Source organism: Carassius gibelio, chromosome A10 (genome assembly GCF_023724105.1).
Source record: "Carassius gibelio isolate Cgi1373 ecotype wild population from Czech Republic chromosome A10, carGib1.2-hapl.c, whole genome shotgun sequence".
NCBI classification, from domain to species: domain Eukaryota; kingdom Metazoa; phylum Chordata; class Actinopteri; order Cypriniformes; family Cyprinidae; genus Carassius; species Carassius gibelio.
This window is the reverse complement of record NC_068380.1, coordinates 14,590,166-14,609,748: the sequence shown is the minus strand read 5'-3', so window position 1 is coordinate 14,609,748 and position 19,583 is coordinate 14,590,166. Positions and strand designations below refer to the sequence as shown.

At 35.4% G+C, this 19,583-nt stretch overlaps 3 protein-coding genes across 4 annotated transcripts; 2 read left to right on the top strand and 1 right to left on the bottom strand.

Moving 5' to 3' along the window:
* On the bottom strand, window positions 1–4,644 carry sfrp1b (secreted frizzled-related protein 1b). Its single transcript, XM_052608413.1, has 3 exons — window positions 3,958–4,644; window positions 3,138–3,218; window positions 1–878 (listed from the first exon to the last, which is right to left on the bottom strand). The coding sequence occupies exons 1-3, from the start codon at window positions 4,457–4,459 to the stop codon at window positions 553–555; spliced, it is 909 nt and encodes a 302-aa protein (XP_052464373.1). The 5' UTR covers window positions 4,460–4,644; the 3' UTR covers window positions 1–552.
* A 3,753-nt stretch (window positions 4,645–8,397) lies between these two features.
* Window positions 8,398–12,582, top strand: golga7 (golgin A7). The gene is made up of 6 exons (XM_052608412.1): window positions 8,398–8,537; window positions 9,436–9,558; window positions 9,672–9,824; window positions 9,909–10,010; window positions 10,399–10,455; window positions 11,681–12,582. Exons 1-5 carry the CDS (start codon window positions 8,529–8,531, stop codon window positions 10,441–10,443), a joined length of 432 nt encoding a protein of 143 aa, XP_052464372.1. The 5' UTR covers window positions 8,398–8,528; the 3' UTR covers window positions 10,444–10,455; window positions 11,681–12,582.
* A 526-nt stretch (window positions 12,583–13,108) lies between these two features.
* On the top strand, window positions 13,109–19,368 carry r3hcc1 (R3H domain and coiled-coil containing 1). 2 transcript variants are annotated; one of them, XM_052608411.1, is made up of 8 exons: window positions 13,109–13,429; window positions 13,558–13,718; window positions 14,188–14,325; window positions 16,774–17,260; window positions 18,017–18,189; window positions 18,271–18,341; window positions 18,436–18,531; window positions 18,788–19,368. In XM_052608411.1, exons 4-8 carry the CDS (start codon window positions 16,844–16,846, stop codon window positions 18,889–18,891), a joined length of 861 nt encoding a protein of 286 aa, XP_052464371.1. In that variant the 5' UTR covers window positions 13,109–13,429; window positions 13,558–13,718; window positions 14,188–14,325; window positions 16,774–16,843; the 3' UTR covers window positions 18,892–19,368. The 2 variants fall into 2 exon arrangements, with proteins under 2 accessions (XP_052464371.1, XP_052464370.1); XM_052608410.1 differs by having other exon boundaries at window positions 13,109–13,718.
* Window positions 19,369–19,583: the final 215 nt, after the last annotated feature.

The window sequence follows — 19,583 nt, the reverse complement described above, 5'->3', positions numbered from 1 at the left end:
TTATATTAAAAATATTGTTTAATCTTGAATGATTACAGTGAATTGTGCAAGTCCTCAGGCATGCTATAGGACGCCTTCCACTGTATGATTAATTGTGATTTGCATCCTATACAACAATAAACTGTAAAAAAAAAAAAAAAAAAAAAAAAAAAAAACTTTGTGTAAGAAGTTATGTATTTTACTGAGTACCTGATAACTGTGATGAATATTAATAAACATAAACATTATTAACAGATTGCATGGATGTAGATATTATTCTACCATGAAAACATCAATATATATATATATATATATATATATATATATAAAAAGGCAGTGTGTGCAAAAGCAGAACTCACTCAACTGACTTGAAGCATAATGGAATGCAAATAGCTGTGAATAACTGTTTTTTAACTTGGATTGGTTAGAAATGTTCAACAACATTTTAAAATCTGAACTAAATTGCAAGCTTGATTGTGGCCTCTTTGGTTCCTTTATATACTGTACTGTAATGCAAAATGTAATATGTTATAATGGGAAGTTCACAAAGATTAGTAACCAGTTGATCAAAAATCACTTAAACACTCTCTCGAAAGCTGAACATTTGTGGCTTTTAAGTTTTTTAAGGGCCATCTTTAATTCTTTGCTAGATTTGTCCCACTTATGAATGCCTGTCAATATATACTGTTTCCCCACACTCCGGCCCATGATTAAATAGTTGCTCTGTCGGTTTTCCAGTTGTTGGCATGGGCAGTCTGCTCCATTTTTCAGGTAAAGCACAAGCTTCTTAAGGTCCTGCTTATTCAGAGTTCCAAGCTTCACCGGCTTCCTCTTGTTTTTCAGAAAGACTTTCCGATCTAAGTTGTCTATTTTGACTTCCTTAATCTTTGTCTTGATTGCTACAAACAGAAAAATGTAAGTTTGAGAAGTCATTAATGTTCATGAAAGTTTAAGTGAGACAATTTCTTTGCACACCTATGAAGTTTTTATGTTATGTCTGAAACAGTTATGCAGGTTAAAACCTTATATATATATATATATATATATAAAACAAGCAAATATTTTAAGTATTTCTGCTTAAGGTCATAGTTGTATTTCTTTGCCATGGAGATGCTGAACACTTGGCTGTTTTTCATCTGTTGTCACATTTTAGCCAAGAACTCATTCTATTTTATGTCTTTCAGATGCTATTCTGTACTAATTGTGCAAAGCTGGATGGTGCAATGTGTTGTATCGCAATATCGTCCAGGGTGTGTGAGGATACGATTCTTGGGTACGAATCAAATTCTAAATCCAACCAAGATCAATAAAGAGTCTACACATTTTCTCCTAAACTAACTCAATCAATTATGTTAAAACAAAAAAGGTATTTTTACCAATCCCTGAGGCACTCCTCAAATCACTGGCTATCCAATCACTGCATTATGAAAGAATTTAAGCATTTTAAATTGGTTCTTGCCGATGTGGATTGTGGATAACAATGTTTAGCTTTACTAAAAACACAGAACATCTATCAAACACATTAAGTACTAACTTTTAAACTCTAGGACATGATCCACTGAGGTGCAAAATTTTTTTGTCCCCTGAAGCTTTATTTGCAAAAAACATCTTGCTCTAGTGCAGTGGATGGAAAATGGTAAAAAATGTTATTCATGTGCTGCATTTATACCTTCAAAATAAAACAAGCTTTTAATTTTTATTATAAGCATTTTCGCTTAAAAACATTAACATAAGCAAACTTCATAAAAATTCTGGTAAACTGAAATGTACTTCATTTGGTTTTATGTTAAAAAAGTATTTAATATAATAATTAAGTATAGTTTTATTATGGCTGAATCAACATGACTAAATTGGCTTACAACAACAAAAGTAATTCTTTAAAGCTAAGATTAGGTAGAAATATCAACCCGTTTAAGGTAAAAAAAAAAATCTATATTTTGATTTCCACATTTTACAGTGTTACACATAGACAGTCATCCTATAATGACTAGAAAAAGCCTTTGTTGGGTTGGTGCTTGATAGCTTGCCGTAAAAAATAAAAGGTCCCATGAAATTCTTGCCATTGGCAAACTTCCTGTCTTTGACAACATCTCAGACCCTTAAAAAAACTTCTGGATTCTGACCACATCAGGGGTTCTTAGAAAACAGCACTTTCAAGTAGCTCTTCTTTTTTATAAATCTAAATAACTCCATTCACTGTTGAAATCTAATAATCTCCTATTATACTAATACTAGTATGTTGTTTTACAAAGAATAAATAAATCAATAAATTCTGGAAATATACTAGGAGAAGAAAGGTTTGAACATGCTGAGTTGCATTCAGAAACAAAACAATGGGAATGGAACAACAACAACAAAAAAGCCCTATTCAGTTGTAAACAATACTGAATGCACAATATTCACAGTGTTTATCTGTACTGTGGTCACACATGTTGTTATGTTTAAGCAGCACTACAACATTCTTACTGTCTCAAGAGAGAAACAGATTTGAGGAGTGGAAATCTAGACAGTAATATTAGAAATATTTTTTCAGGCAACATTATTGGAAACAAATGTGTGGGCTAAAAACCTGGACCTGGGCAGAATCACAATGACAGGAATCAGCCGATCGAATTTTGTTCTCTTGAAGTCATTAAGCTCTGGCCAATGAAGCGCTCTGAAATCACTTGCGTTAGTAGCAGTATGCCGAAAAGTGTTTGGAACAAGATATGTTTTTCAGTGATTGATTTGTTTGTTTGAAAAGCTCTGTGCCAAAGCCCTTCACATCTGAAGTGCATTTCAATCTGCTTTAGCCAGATTTCCATAATAGGCTATATAAGGACTCATTTTCAAAATGGCTCTGATCTCAATAGATTTTTGACTTTGTAGTCAGTTTCAACTTTGTACCATAAGATCAGCATGTCGATAGCAGGCAGGAAAAAATATAGCAAGTTTATAATTTCTGTCTTGTTGGTATGAAGACTAAATATAATAGACAATAAACTGGAACTGGAAGATCTCACTAATTTAACTTATTTATGTTTTCTTTATTTATGTTGAATTTAATATAAATAGACTACATATTTAAACTAATAACTCGGATGAACTCTGAACTGAACTTTTGTTTAGGGTGATTTTTTAAATACTGATACAACAATGTTGCATTAAAAATTCTTTACCGAATTCACTGGCACACATGTGTTCCAGAATTCCATCGGTGTTCATCTCATTGTCACATGGTGGACACACAGAAGTGGCACCTTCAAAAAAGAAAACAAAAAAATGATGCTTGCTTATCAACTTGAAATGTAAGCAATTGCAAGATTATAAATTGATTTGTAAATGTTGTAAATGTTTAATTATTTTAAAATTAAAACCTTAGTACATTTAATAATAATATTCATCATCATCATCATCATCAATGTATTATTTTGATTATGTGTTTATGTGTTTAGTTTTTTGTTCATCCAACAGCATTTTTCTTCCATTCATTTATCCTTTTTCAACTTGTTTTTTACAGTTAAAATTCAAAATCATGAGAAGTTGCAACAAATTTATCACTGCAGGTTATGACTTGATTAAAAAATGAATTGATTTTAACAATGTCATGTTAATTAAGAACTAAATACATCTTATTAGCTTTTGTTTATTCGTTTGTAATGCATCATTCTTCATGCATCTTAAACGATCAGCCTTATCCAACCATACACAAATCAAAACTTAAACCCAGTGTTACTTAGATTTTTCACATTTTTAAATAACAGTAACAAAATTTAAACAAATCAGTAAAATAGTAAACAGAAACGTATGAGAACTGTGAAGACACCACATAAAAACTATATTATATTTTAGATAAACTAGCGATTATGACAATTTATATTTCCATAATATATATATTATTATTATTAATTTTTTTAAATATTTTTTTTATTACGATTAAAAAAAAAAAAGCTGATGGGAAATTCAGTCAAATGACATACAGCTATAATAGCTACACACCTGGAGATGTATCCGTATCATTGCTGCTGCTGGTGTTCATAGAAATGCACACGTCGCCCAGGGGAAACTTGTCACATTTGAGCATTTCAGGCCAAGGGAACCCAAACGCCTGCATTATAGGGGAACAACTGTCCCGAACGGCCTCGCACAGCCAGCGGCACGGAAATATGGGTCTCTCGAGGCACACGGGGGCGAAGAGCGAGCAGAGGAACACTTGCGTGCCGGGGTGACAGGCTTTGTGCACCAGAGGAACCCAGCTGACCGCTTGCTGCTTCACCTCAGTTATGGTTTCATGCTCCAGCAAATTGGGAAGCAGCATTTGGTGGTAGCCCACATTAAAACACAACCTCAGGTCCTCGGGAATGTCCATGCACTGGTAGTTTTTGTCGTCTTTTGGCCATAAATCCGGTCTCCAAGTGACGAAATAATCCTCGGCGACGAGCGAAGGGAGGAAGACAACTGGAGCGATGAAGATCCACAGCTTGGGGAGAAGGTTCTTCATGGCACGTGGAGAAAATATAACAGTTATATCCACCTGCGTTGCACTGTTGAGGCTTCAGGAGTATGTCTTTGCATTAGTGCTGCACTGTTTTTTCTTTGGCGTCCTCGTTCTCCACAGTCCTGATATGGGAGAGAGTGTCGCGCGCTGCCGTTCGGTTGCGCGGCGCTAGAGTAAATGAACGCGCTTGAAGGTGAAACAACCAATAGTAATTCAACCGGCTTGGCGTAACGCGAAGATTGCTCAATATGCTCGACATTTTTTTTTCTTCATGCAAAGGGGCTAAAATATTTCATTAACCCCATGTGCCTACTAATCGAAATATCTTTTAATATTAAGATCCGATTCAAAGAACGATTCATTCGCGAAATTGGGCATCACTAGAAAGATATTACGTTCTTTATATTTGACACTGATGTTAAGAGGGTGATTTATGCATCCACAATTATAGAGTATAACTAACAATATATTGAAATAATGTAATTGTTGTAAAATTATGTTTATTTTTTTTTAACAAGTTCAACTAGTTCATGAGTGACCTGAGCAGTTCTTCAAATAAATACATAAATAAAACATAAAAGGTCAGTTTGTCACACTCAAAACACTCCATGAATAGCTTTGTGTGTGTGTGTGTGTGTGTGTGTTCACTCCAGAGGATCCATTGGTGAGCTAGTGATGTAATGCTACATTTCTCCAAATCTCTTCTGACCAAGAAGCAACCCCATCTATACATCTTGAATGACCTGACAGTGAGTGAACTTTTATTTTGAGGGGAACATTTTTGGTGAAACCATCTTGGTAGAAATGGCAAAACTAGCGTGTGAACAGCTGCGTTTCTTTAAGAGGCTTTGGGTTGAAAACCTTTAATGTAACACAGACTCATAAAATGTAAGTGAAAATGGCTGTACATGGATTGTGTCAGTGGTGCATCTGTGAAATGTCTGATCTAATTCTATAAAAATTCCACCGTCTGATTTATAACAGTGATTGTCAAGTCGGTCAGTAACACCCGGATGGCTCTACTGCTACACAGACACATTATTTAGAACTTATAATTAAGCATCTGTGACTTTTGGCTGGGTGTCTTGGACTGGGATGCAGATGCTTGCGAGATGCCCTGCATTGCATCTCGTTTGCTTTTCACAATGATTTGAGAGCAGCTTTTAGCCAAATATAACTTCAACCATTAAACGCCAATGTGGGCATTTCCTCTCTCACATTACTGCAGCTGTGTACTGGCTTTCATAACCACACAATTATTTCACAATGTTCATAATGAAGTGACCACATGCTATCACGGGATGCCAAACTCTGCATCACTAAAGATGTTTGAATTACTCTTAAATCTATGTCATCATGATATGTTTACCCATCATTTCTCCACACAAGAAGATCTTTGGTGGTAGCAGAAGTATCCCTCCGCCAGTGAGACCGGCTGTTGTAAGAATCTTAGCGGACTGCGTGTATAAATAAGGCTCATTCAAAGATTTATGAATGTCTCCACTCATGACTTGGCTGGAATCAGATATTTTCTTGATATTTTATACAGCAGTCCTATTGGTTAAACATATTTTCTGTTCCCCTGATATTGCATTGGTGAAATATAAATAAAGTTGAAGAACACTATAAAGAATCCTTTGTAGGAAATGATTAAGGACTGAGTTGTGTTTGGGGTATTTTATAAAAGTTTTTGTAACTTTCTTCAAAGAATGGTTGTCAATAAATTCAGTTACAAAACCGATAGTTCCCCAAGCATGTCAAACACACTTCACTCCAACAGGTCATTATTTTTGTTGAATTAATGTTTTAAATATCTTAATGAATTCTTAATATTTTAATTAAAAAGTAAACATTAACTAAACGTATTTCACCCAAATGAGTGTTATTATTTTTAGAACTAAATCATAAAAAAAAAAACATTTTCATTACTTGAATAATCATTAAACATTATTTGAAAAAAAATAACTAAAATATAATTTACAAAGTTTTTTATGAAACTTATTTTCACTGAAGTAATAAAATAACAAACTTAAAAAAATAATATAGACAAATTTATATATAGATATATAAAAATCAAAAACAAAAAACTTTCAAAAACTTAAACTAAAATAAAAATAAGCAAAACATATTAACACCCCCCATAAAATAAATAAATATATATATATATATATATATATATATATATATATATATATAATATCACTCACAGACACACACACACACACACAAACAAATTAACAGTATATAAATGATACTAAAATAACACTCTCCAGATTACATTGATGCATGCAATGTAAAAAAAGATAAACTGCAACAACACAGAGGCATGGATTAATTTAAAATGCTGATGTGTGAATCAAACAACCTTTTTAAAGAAACGCTCTTGCCTGTTAAACTGCAGATTAAATGCATTTACGGAAAACCTTAACCACTCAGAATAGTTATAAAATTAAAACATTATTGCTATTTTTACAAAATCTTGTTGATCTGACAAACCGGTGCGCAGATGTCACAGCCTGTCGAGGTAGACTACAAGCTTATTTTATGTCCATACTGAGTTTATCTAGTGCCGTCTAAGGAACTGAGTGATGGTGAAAACCTAAGGAATGGATGATCTCACTGATGTATCATTCATCATGTAAGGCTGACTGAAACACTGCTGTAAAATAAGTGCGATTCCTTGCGTTCTCAATCAAGAAGACTTATCTCTGTTGTATGTCACCCTGCGTAAGTCATCCAAGTATGATTTCAAAAACACAGATGGAGACAAGGAGAGAGAGCTGTTTAGGCTTTAACCATTTCTCCTTTAGGTTGGACTCAGTCAGGGCCAGCCCGTGTCATAGGCGATCTTGTGACCCTCATGCGCTCCTACACCCATATATTAAGCAAAATAATTTCTGACCTTTAACATAATTTTAGCACTGATCTATCATCAAACTAGTTAAAATAATGTTTGAATAAAACAAAATTGACATAAACGGAAAATCCTAAGATTTGACAATATGTCCTGTTTGAATAGTTTAAACATTTTCGTCATGACATTATACGTCATCATAAGACATCTAAAATGGTTTTGCCATTTTAGAGTATCATTTCAAAAAAATGAGTGAAAAAATTTAAATTATTAGGGGCACAAGGCAGGAAGCGACACAAAGAAGAGGAGCAGAAAAAAAAATATATATAGAGATAAAAATCACTTGTTAAAGACTGTGTATTAGCCTGTGATGTTTATGTAGTATTTTGAAATAACGTTAGCCTTTTTACAACATCATAGCTGACAACACTGACTGGATGTTCTTGCTTGAGTTAACTGCTTATTTAATTTCACTTTATTTTCTTTCAATTAAATTTAAGCTTCTCAAATGTTGTTTTAATATCAGTTACATTAGCTACTGCTTGCTTTTAATTCACCAAAAAATGTCTTAATGTTTTTTTTTTTGAAAAAGACCATGATTAGGACTATAATCTAGCATTCAGAAATGAAATAATTAAGTTTAAGTCTGTCATTTTCCACTGTATGTATGCACAGAATTGAAATGAAAGGTATGTGTAGGCCTATGCTAAATTAGATGAACTATAGCTAGCTGGCTAACATGTACAAATAAAATACAAAATGTAGCCTTAATTTTGTTGCCTTTGTTGTCTGTTAGACTATTTCAGGCATTTCATATTGCTCATATTTCCCTTTATTGTAATAAGTACTTGTCACTGTAGGCGTAGTTGTGGGAGTAGCTCATGTCTGGTCTCTTTAGTAGGCTTTTAACAGATTCAGTCATGAAATACCTACAAGGAGCTTCAACATCTCCATTTATTTATCAATATTTATTTACTACTAATTTATGTTAATACTTTTCAGTATTTATGTAATGTTATGTTTATTTTATAGTAAAGTTTTGAAAAATATAATTTTGCTCTTTGATTTACACATTATTAAAATAAATATTTTTTTCCATAATAGAAGTATTTGGTTTGGTGTCGCAGCGGAACTGATGAATAAACGCAAAGGTTCCTCCCGGACTGTGTTTTGTGGAGGACAGGAGCTGGAATAACAGGAAGAGGAGCAGCAGCCACTATGGCCGAGGTACGTGGATAAAAACTACATTGAATTACACTTTCCTTCTTGTTCACTCACAAACATGGACGTCTGAAGTAATGCGCTATAATCAATGTTTCGCTTTCCAACTATCTGAATAATACGTACGCTGTAAGAGCGTTAATGTTTGACTCGTTAGCGTTTCTCCAGTGCTCACTGCTCGTCAAAGATAAATATCGACGAAGATGACCAAGTTTAACATTCAGATCCTTTCTTTAACTGTCAGTACACTCATATAAATCTACCAGCTGCCCCGTTTAAAACGAGCTTCATGTTGTCGTCAGATTTCAGTCGTTTTATGATGCTACAAGGGCTTTGTGAGTGCAGTTTCTGTGTTTGGGTGTGATTTCCTGTGTTTTTAATAACCAAATTTGATGATTGATTAAAAACAAAAAGTTATTTCATCAGTATATCAGAATGATTTGTGAATAATCACGTGACACTGAAGACTGGAGGAATGATGCTGAAAAGCGGCTCATGTCACGAAAAATGACATTTTAAAAAGCATTCAGATAGAAACAAGTTATTTTAAAATGTTGTAATATTTCACAATGTATTATTAATAATGTTATTGCTTTTAGTATCATTAGAGAACATAAGAGACTTGTTTCAAAAGCATTTGTGGTGTATTATTATTATTATTATTTTGACATGGGGAAAAACAGTTATCAGTTATTGATAATGGTTATTGGAGTGATAAAATTGAACATTTCATAGATTATCTCATAGGTGAGTGTCAACTTGCATGTCTTTATCGCAAGGAAAAACGCTTTCAGAGTTTTAAAGCACTTAATTTCCTTTAACCTGAGTTTTTAGAGATGGAGCTCACTGTTTTTGAGGACAGAAGTATTATTATTAATAACCCATACTCTGGTTTCCTCCCCAGACGCACAGCTTGCAGGACCTGCGGCAAGCAGCCGTCGCCTCCAAGGTTTTCGTTCAGAGAGACTACACCTCTGGAACCATCTGCAAGTTTCAGCTCAAGTTCCCGGCCGAGCTGGAGAGCAGGGTGTGTGGACACAAAGGAACCGTTTACCACGGATCTGCATTTTACAGATGTCAAATATGTCTAAAGCTTTGGCTCATGGATTCTGAATACTGATAGTTGTGTTGTTGTTACAGATCGACAAGCAGCAGTTTGAGGAGACCATACAGACCCTGAATAATCTCTATGCAGAGGCGGAGAAGTTGGGCGGCAGGTCATATCTGGAGGGCTGTCTGGCCTGTCTCACTGCGTACACAATCTTCCTCTGCATGGAGACCCACTACGAGAAAGTGAGTTGACAGAGCGATAGGCACTAGTTATCATCAACATCACATTGTCCATGTGGATTTCACTGGTGTGTTGAATTCATTCAGGTGCTGAAAAAGATTGCCAAGTACATCCAGGAGCAGAATGAGAAGATCTACGCTCCTCTCGGGCTTCTCCTGACTGACCCCATAGAGAGGGGCCTCAGGGTTGTATCCTTCCTACACCGTGCGGCTCTTTCTGTCTCATGTGGAAACATCATATTAAGCAGCTCAAATCTTAAGAATAATAAAGTTTCTTGAGCAGCAAATCAGCATATTAGAATGATTTCTGAAGGATCATGTGACATTGAAGACTGGAGCAATGAAGCTGAGAATTCAGCTTTGCCTTTACAGGAGTAAATGACATTTTTAATTGTAATAAAATGTCACAATATGACTGCTTTTACTGTATTTGTAAACATCTTATTATGTAAGCCTTGGTGAGCATAAGAGACTTCTTACCCACAAATCTTACCCCAAACCTTTGAATTGTAAAAAACAACAGCAACACATTTGAGAGTCTTACGGCACTTCATTTCCTTAACTTGAGTTTTCAAAGGTGGAGATCACTATTTTTGAGGATAGAAGTATTGGTTCAAGATAAAACACACCAAAGGTAATGTTTTTTTTTATCTAAATATGATGATATCCAATATATTTCGTGCAATGCGGGGCTCCAGACTAACTAGTCTTACTAGGAGCACTGTAGCCTCTGAATAAACATTTTTAGGAGCACAAGCAAAAAATTTAGGGGCACACCTTAAACCAGCCTGCAATGCAATAATCCACATTTTCCCCATTTTAACTGTATTCCTGACAAATGCTTTGATAATAAATAGACTTACTCCTAGAAATGTAGTAGTATTATAATTTCAGATGGATATGACATGCATGCATATATTTTACATATGCATATGTATATATGCATGCATGTATGATATAATTACCTTTCTTGTGAAATTAATTTTTATTTCATGTCTATACACGTTTGACAGTAAAGCACTAAGCTCTAGTTGGAAAGCTTACAAAATTTATTTTTTTAACAACGGTAATCTTTATGTAATCTTTATGTAGAAAAGGTATATGATGTACTTTTATTAAATGTGCCATTATTCTTCTATAGTCGTATGTGGAACTGACCAACAACTTCAGTGATTATGAGCACAAAGCACTTTGTAACTTTTCATACACAAAAAAGAGCAAAAATCTGACAATCAGATTTTTTGACCATTGGATTTTTATAATAATGTGTTTATGCTTATTTTATAATTCCAAAATATAAAGAAAAAACTATAAACGAATGACTAATAAACCAGTAAGTTCTCCTCTGCTGCCATCTACAGGTGATCTTGATGATTTGATTTGATTTTTTGTTTGTTCACTGCAGTATATTTTAGTCGTCCCATTAAAAATAACATTCAAAATGATTGATTTTGGAGCTTTTAAGTGCTGGAAAATTGTGTGTGAAATGCTTGAAAGTAACTGAAAACTGCTTGAGTTTCTCTTTCAAAAGGTTGAAATGAATGTAATAACATTCAACAATTTCTGCTACAAGACCACGGTTATAGTTAGTGTTCCTGATTTTCTTGTTTTCTATGTCTGTGCCGTTTGATCTGTTTATAACAGAGATTTCTGTGCAGAATTTGAATGCTTTTCATAAGATCTCGCAGCAATCTATATTCGTTCTGCTGTGAATTCAAATCACTCTGCTCAAATGAGTAGTGCGACTTTGTTTCGCTTGCTGTTTGATATTTCTCATATATAAAAGAGTTGAACAAATTACTCGCTCCGGCATAAAATAATCATCTTTAAATAAATCAATGTTTTATTTCTTCCTGCAGGATCCTGTTTGGAACGTGATTATTGGCCTGCTGGATTCAGAACCTGCTTCTCCATCTCATGATATAACAAACATTTTGCTTCAAATGTAGATAGTATACCTTTTTTTTTTTTTTCAGACCACTGATCCATTATTTTTTGTATTTTATATTTTACAGAGGGAGAGAGTGGTTGTATTCTGTATTTTAGTGAGACTCTCCAAACTATCTTTCCCTCAGTTAACAGCTTTCCAATGTCTTACTTAATCTGAGTTGTTTTAAATCTATGTTGTGCCATGTAATTTTATATTGCAGCTCCAGTGCGTTCCCTTCTCTTGTTTTCTGTATATACTTGTCTTGAATAGGAAGTATAGATTAAGTGCACAATGTTCAGCCGTAATAGAGTTGCATCTTGATAATTCTGATCTTTTGTGACGAAAAAACTAAAACTTGTTCTTGGTATCTTCTCTAATTTGTGCTTGTGAAAATGATCATAACATTCAAGAAGAAGCTTCAGTTTTGTGTATGTGGAAATTTAAGACTAATAGTTATAGTTTGTTATATTTAATGATTTTCTGTAATAATTGGTTTAGTTATAAGTCACTGTTCTATTCCATTCCCTCTAGTTTGTGTATTCTTCCATGATGTTTCACACTACATTTGACTATATTTACCAGTCAACTACTGTGCTTTTATCATGTCTGCGAGATAATCCTTATTACACACAAATGCCATAAATCCTTAAAAGGCATGGTTTGCATTTAATATTGCGTCCCCAGCTTGTGTTTCAGACTGCTGTCAGGTCGAACTGTCTTTTGCGTAAATCTTTTTATCAGTGTTGTATCATAATGTCTTTTTTGAAAATCTTTTGACACTTATTTAAACTATGTATCGTACAATAAATAGTGTTTTCTTGAACAAATTAATTAATTTGTCTGAAATGTTTTCATTGTGTGTGTATATATATATATTTGTGTGTGTGTGTGTACATTATATATATATTAGTGCTGACAAATGATTGTTCTGAATAGCATCCAAAATGTTTTTGTTTGCATAATGTGTGTGTATGTATATATATATATATATATATATATATATATATATATATAATACACAAACATACATTTATATTGTAATAAAATATTTACACAGATATTTTTATCAATATTATATTAAAATGCGATAAATTCAGTTTCTCCAGGGTTTTTGGAGTTGAAGAGCTAATAATTACAATTTAAAAAGTATAATTCAAATAAAACACTTGAACAATCACATTTGAAGTGTTTAATTTGTTTACCTGCACGTGACCAGTAACCGGCATCAGACAACTGTAACTTCAAATCGTAGAGTACTTCAAATATTTTAAGTCAAAGGGGTTTGACTGACAAAAATATGTGTATTAGTTTCTTATTAGTGCTTCATACTCCAGTCCACTTGGTGGCGGTAAATGCACCAGAAGCGGTTTGCCACCCGCCACAAAACAGTATTCGAAGAAGAAGAAGCGAATACAGTGGTTGTTAGTTGTTTCTGCGTTGGCGGTTGTCGTTTAAACTGAGATTAAATCGTGTTTAAATGTCTGTTTAGAGCGGCATGAGATAATGTGTCCAGTCGCCTCCTAAAACGCGTTTACTGTAATTGCGCGAGAGTGTTTTGCTAAGCTAACTTAAGTTGCTAATGTTCAAGCGGTTAGATTCACGCTCAGACGTTTAATGTCCTTCAGGTCCCCCGATATACAGTAACCTAGTTGTTTGTATTTGACTCATGCTTGAGCAGGTGACAATAAAATAAGTGCTTTAAATTGAGGTTTTATTTAAATCTATGCATCTATTTTGTCGCAGTGAACGCAAGCACAGAGCTTTATATTGCTGTTATACGCCGTTTTTTCTGTTTTCTGTGTGGAGACTTAAGCATCTCCTGTGAGTCTCCTCGGATAAAGCTCGTCCTCTAGCACACTGGCTCTTCCTCGGGTCAACGGCTGTTACCTCCCCAAACAAGAGACTGAATTCATCCACACGATCCTCGAGGAGCTGGATGAGTTTGAACAGCGAAATGAGCACAAAAGGTAATTTCATCACACATCTGAAGAAGGGACACTGGCAGCCTTCACTGATAAGATTACAAACGTTATTAAAATGTTTGACAATACTGTTGCTCATGATAGATATTGGAACAAACAGTTCATGATCATACAGGGACATTAGGGCAACTTGGGCTGATGAACAGCCACCCAGAACACCCTATAAGCTGCACAGTAACACCTTAAAACCCCGTATGTAACAGCATAGCTTCATAGCATCATGATAAAATCATTGAAGAAAACTAGCAAAACAATACTACATTCAAAACCACTTAGCAACAGATAAAAAAAAAAAAATACAGCAATTTGCATAGCACCCTAGCAACTGTAATGCCTTGACAACAACCCTAACATACTGACAATGACTTGTAGCATATACAGTGTATATATGTATGAATATAAGGCTTTTGTGGCTTCCAGTCATATTGTCTAATTGAAATATTCGGATCTGTAGCATTCTACTCTTCCCTCCTATCCCGAGCCGACTTCGCTTTCTGATTCACCAAACCTGCGCGGATCATCCCAACCTCAGCACCTTCTCCGTGGGCGAGGGCTGCGCCCGCAGAGTCGTAGTGTGCTGTTCAGACCTCAGGTAAAGCTGCCAGAGTTTTAGTGTCTCATCATTGTGGTTCCCAAAATTAAGAAATTGTAATTACATTTTAAGATACTCGTTATCAGGCTGCAATTGCTTTTTATTGATTGCATATTATCTATTTATTATTTATTGATCCTCCTCCTTCTTTATAATCTTTCTTAATCCTAATAAGTCTTCCTTTCTTAAATAGTATACCATTTATATAAGTTCAGAAAGTCTTCCAGTTTTGCAAGTTTTCCCACAAAGACTAGTCAGGTGGCTATTATTACACAGAGAACTGAGAGGCTATACTGCATCTGACCACTGGATTTACACGAATCATTTCAATTTTAACAAGGTTTCTTAGCATTTCAACATGCTACTGATGAACACCTTTGAATTAGAGCTGAAACAACGAATCGATTTAATCGATTAAAATCGATTATTAAAATAGTTGTCAACTAATTTAGTAATCGATTCGTCGCTAAATAAATTTTATTTGCCATAAGCGGCTCATTTCGTGCATATTTCAAATCTGCGGTGACCAAAGTGTGGCAGTAATGAGCCACCGGAGGTTTTACTCAGCCAGTACAGCAGGTGAAGTAGCGAATAGCCAATAGCTGGCCTCGTTTTATGTCACGTGCTTACCGAACAGTGTCTCTGCAGCATTCAGCGGGAAGTGGGAGTACTTTACTTTGAGCCTTTAAAATTAAGAGTAACCTGTAAACTCTGCACTACTGGACTGTTTAAGGGGCCGTTCACATATCGTGTCTTTTGCGTGCTCAGGTTCGTTATTTCCTATGTAGGCGCGCAGTATGCACTCTCATAATGGAAGCGACGCGGTCGCGACACGCACGCGGTGCGATGCGCCCGTTTTTCCAGGCGCGTCCACACCGCATCCATTTATCCTTTGCTGAAATTTCCGGGTCTTCATGGAGAGGGCACGTCATGGAGAGGGCACGTCATGGTTGCTTAGCAAAGGCAGACGCATCAGGGGCGCTTCTGCCCGAGCGAGCGCTTTGGAAAGAAGGAGAAAGCGGCGCGACTAGCGTTTTCCACGCGTTTTTAGGTGCGATATGTGAACGGCCCCTAAGAATTTTATTTGTGCAGATTCTCCAGTACAAGGTTGTTTGCAAATGTTTAGTCGTAAAAGCTGATAACATTGCTTTTTAACAGTTAACATTTAACGTTAAAGCTTTACAAACATGTTATGTGATCAGTTTGTCGTTTACCAGTTCATAATTCAGACTTGCAGCCTAATTATGACTGAATGAGAGAGGTAAATGTTTGAGTATATTTAAAATGCACTTCTTTTCTAAGTATTCACTGCTCTTTTTCACACAGCAGGTTTTTTGTGTGTGTCCCAATTTTTTTTTTCTGGACAACCTTCTGATGGATTTTACTTTAAATTGTGAGTTCCATTCAGGTTTCATGCCATTGGCACTTTTTTTTCGAAGGATTGTTTACAATTTCACAGCATAAGCTATAAAGCTTTTTCCCAGTAAATAATAAAATACAATGCACTGCAATTTTATTCTGTTTTATCCTTATACTTTGTGAAAATATGTTCTCAAAGATTCCTTAAGCTTTGTTTGGGATGTTAAACTACTTTAGGAGCTTTAAGGGCTGCCATGGTGAAAACAATATTTGAAATCTCCTTGTGAATTTTGCTAGAGTATGGATCAGTGTTTTGATTGCAGAAGAGTTCAACAAAGGATTACTAACATAATAAAACAACTCCAGGTATATTTTTGATGAGGATATGACAATGCAAAATGGTTAAAATCTCTTAAAAATCTATGCTGAATGATAAAGACCCTTTATTAATAATTTACTTGGGGAAAAAATGGAAAAAACTAAAATATAAGTACATAAACCGATTAATCGATTAATCGTAAAAATAATCGACAGATTAATCGATTATCAAAATAATCGTTAGTTGCAGCCCTACTTTGAATAATCACTCAGTGGGTTATTTAACCATGCATTACTATGTCTTTCGAAGGCTTTTGTCTTTCAAACAAAATAAAGTAAAAAATAAAATAAATCATCGTTATTTTTTTGTGAACCAAAAATATATTTACTTGAAGTACCACCTGAGATTTTAAGTTAACACAATAGCATGTTCACTGTTCTTTGACGTTGGTTAATGGGCACATGACAAGCAAACAAATCCAATAAAAGATTTTTGATTGTTATTTTACATTTATTTTAATTTTACATTTTCAGTAATTTAACTAATTATTTGCTTTTCATTAACCTCATGAACCCCCCAGCAGACGCTTCTCTAAGCCCGTTTTGTGCAAGTTGTCAATAACCAACTAAAATATATTGACTTTTTCTAAATACACTCAATGAGTAGTCTGATTATATTACCTTAAAAACTACAGTTTTTGTCATGTCATTTGGAATCAGTAAGAAACTACAGTTTGTGTGTAAGCCAACAGTGTGTGGTGCATCTGACAGGTTGCCAGAAGAAGACCAGAGAGATGTGGAGGCCAGATCCCATGGGCGAGCACGCAGTCGGGACAGAGACATGGAGAACAACAGGAACACGCGCTCACTGGAGCCCAGCTTCAACAGCAGACAGAGAGCCCGACGGCCAGACAAGGCTGTTTACGTTCCGCGTGCTGCGAGAAACAAGATCGATCTGGAACATCCAAATCCTAAGGAATCGTCTGAGGAATCCCGCTCTGACGTTACTAAGGAACCGCTTGTAGCCGATCAGAAGCCAGAGGTGGACAGCACTGGCCAGGCTCTGGGCGATGAGGAGTTTGTGCAGCTTTCAAGGTCGGGTCCGTCACCATGGCCTGCAGCCTGGGACCAGACTGTGACTTTTTTTAGCGCTTTGAAGTTAGAAGACGAAACAGAGGAAATATTTGTCAACAACGCGTTCCTTCCCGACGATGCCACACTTCAGCAGCAGGTCGTTGATGAAAGTCTGCTCTCAGAGGTATTGTAACTTAATGGGTCTCATTCACTAATAATTGCATGGACTATTCGAATTCACACGCACAGTAGAATGTCCACCTGATTCACAACCAATGAATTTATTCTGGACCTTGATCTAAATGTTATTGAATTGCAAGTAATCTAAATGCGAGACTGTGGGCTCGAGGTTAGTTACTTGCATAAAACGCCCAAACCGTCTCCACGTAAGATCTTTCCGTACAGCTGGTAAATAAAAAAAATGGTAAATAAAAAAAAAACATTGACAAAAACACATTAAACATGTGTTTTAGTTCTTTTCACTCTGGAATAAATCCTTTTAAATTTAAGGACAATCGGAATAAAAATAAAAGTATAAAACAAACACAAATCAAAACTAAATGGACTATAAATGCCAAACCTAAACAAATGTAATGCCAAAACAAAACTTTAATTCAGCACAAATCCAAAAGTCATGATTTTCTTGTTTTTGTTGCCTTATAAAAGTTACACCGCATTCAGATGATAATATAACGGCACTTCTATTCTGGAAAATACAGTAATATAGAGATGAAATATCCATGTATAAAACTTCACATTTGCAAGGCTACCCAGAGCATGTGATTTTGTGTATGTGTGCTTTCAGTTGTTCCTAAATCTTTGTAAATTTAGAATAAATATTACAACAAAACTTATCGATGAATCATGACTTGATTGTGAATAAATCTCAACTTTCTTCTGTCTGTTCTCACACGTCTCGTTCATTCCTCTTGGTGGTTAGATCAAAGCCAAACTCAAGCATGGGGACATCACCATACTCAACACCTGCAGTGATTTCCCCGCCTATGCAAACATCTGGCTTGACCCACAGGAGTTCGGCCACGTCATCGAGATCTACGACTTTCCTGCCATGTTTAAAACCGACGATCTCCTTGATGCCTTTGCTGACTATAGGTGATAAGCCACCTCTATATTGTGACAGAAAAAGTAGCGATACAGATCTATAAAGTGACCGTTGTCTGCTTCTGTTTCCAGTGATGGGGGGCTGAAGATCAAGTGGGTGGATAACACTCGTGCTCTCGGGGTGTTTTCAAGTCCGTCAGCAGGTATCATAAGGCGGTGTTTTTTCCGTTCTGGAATCAAGAATTATGATGATTTATTTTCTTATGTTTGACAAACCCATTTTTTGGCTCTGTTCAGCTACGCAGGCTCTCTCCATTAAACATCCCGTCCTGAAGACCCGCTCGCTGCAGGAGGGCAGCCAGAAAGCAAAGTGGAAAGCAGCCAGACATGCAGGTATGAAAGCGACAGAAAAGACGCTTTACACAAAGATGGATTCACAATAGAAGACATTAGTGTCCACATTTAAAAAAGAAATGGCTTAGACACCTGGGAATGCCTTTTAAAAAATTTTTCCGTAAATGTTCATATGGTTTAAAAATACAGTAAAAACATTATTGTTGTAATTTCATTTGTAATTTTTTTAATATTCATACGAGCACTGATCTGTATGTCAGTAGTATACAGTAATGATGATATGTCATCCATACAGAGTTCATTCAGCCGGTGAAGGAAAGGCCACGTACGGACACCGTGGTGGCTCGCAGGATGGTGGCCAGAGCGCTGGGCTTGAGAGGGAGAAACAAATTCAACTGAATAAATAGTTTCACTTCAGTCAATACTACGCTGGGAAAATGACAAATGTCCTTGACACTAACTACAGAACCCAGACCTGCGATGAAGACGCTCTGAAGCTTTACTTTAGCTGCAGAGCAAATGGAAATTCTCCAGCACATGAAATGTGTGGTCTCCCAAGTTTCCAGTTTTAATTGGTTGAGTTCTGTACTATTTTAGGGAACGAGCTGATTGTATGTTAAGTGAAGATTTATTTCCTGAGTGAGTTTTGGTAAGCTTTCAGAGAACTTGTGTTCTTTCGTCTTTAGCAGGAGACAGCCAGTGTTTCTCCAGCATCATTCAGCATCTGGTCCAGCCATGATAAAGAGATCCTTTTTATTAACTTCAATCTTTTTTAATACAGATAAGCTCTTTTGCTCATTAGATTTCCTGAAAATGTGTCATCAGGACCACAATATTGAATCTAATGATTAAATTAACAAGACTGCATCATAGGAAGTTCTTGTTGTTTCTCACTTATTTTCATGTTCAGCTTGTTTAATTTGAGATTATAATTTTGGTATACAATATATTTGTATCATATAGACAGACTAAATATTAATAATTGTGTTTTTACATGATTGGTTGGTTTTCTTCTGTTATTTTATTTATTATACTTATACAGTTTTTTTCTGCTTTGATTAAACGTTTCGTTTGGTGGTGTTTTGATTGGT

Excerpts from the sequence above, each read along its gene's own strand:
- sfrp1b (XM_052608413.1), bottom strand. The coding sequence starts at position 4,459 with ATGAAGAACCTTCTCCCCAAGCTGTGGATCTTCATCGCTCCAGTTGTC. Across the intron at positions 3,219-3,957 it reads TGATACGGATACATCTCCAG|GTGCCACTTCTGTGTGTCCA; the intron begins GTGTGTAGCTAT and ends TCTTTTTTGAAG. Across the intron at positions 879-3,137 it reads CATGTGTGCCAGTGAATTCG|CAATCAAGACAAAGATTAAG; the intron begins GTAAAGAATTTT and ends TTCTGTTTGTAG.
- golga7 (XM_052608412.1), top strand. Across the intron at positions 9,825-9,908 it reads TGGAGACCCACTACGAGAAA|GTGCTGAAAAAGATTGCCAA; the intron begins GTGAGTTGACAG and ends GAATTCATTCAG. Across the intron at positions 10,011-10,398 it reads TAGAGAGGGGCCTCAGGGTT|GTGGAGATCACTATTTTTGA; the intron begins GTATCCTTCCTA and ends GAGTTTTCAAAG.
- r3hcc1 (XM_052608411.1), top strand. The coding sequence starts at position 16,844 with ATGGAGAACAACAGGAACACGCGCTCACTGGAGCCCAGCTTCAACAGC. Across the intron at positions 18,190-18,270 it reads GATGCCTTTGCTGACTATAG|TGATGGGGGGCTGAAGATCA; the intron begins GTGATAAGCCAC and ends TTCTGTTTCCAG. Across the intron at positions 18,532-18,787 it reads GAAAGCAGCCAGACATGCAG|AGTTCATTCAGCCGGTGAAG; the intron begins GTATGAAAGCGA and ends TCATCCATACAG.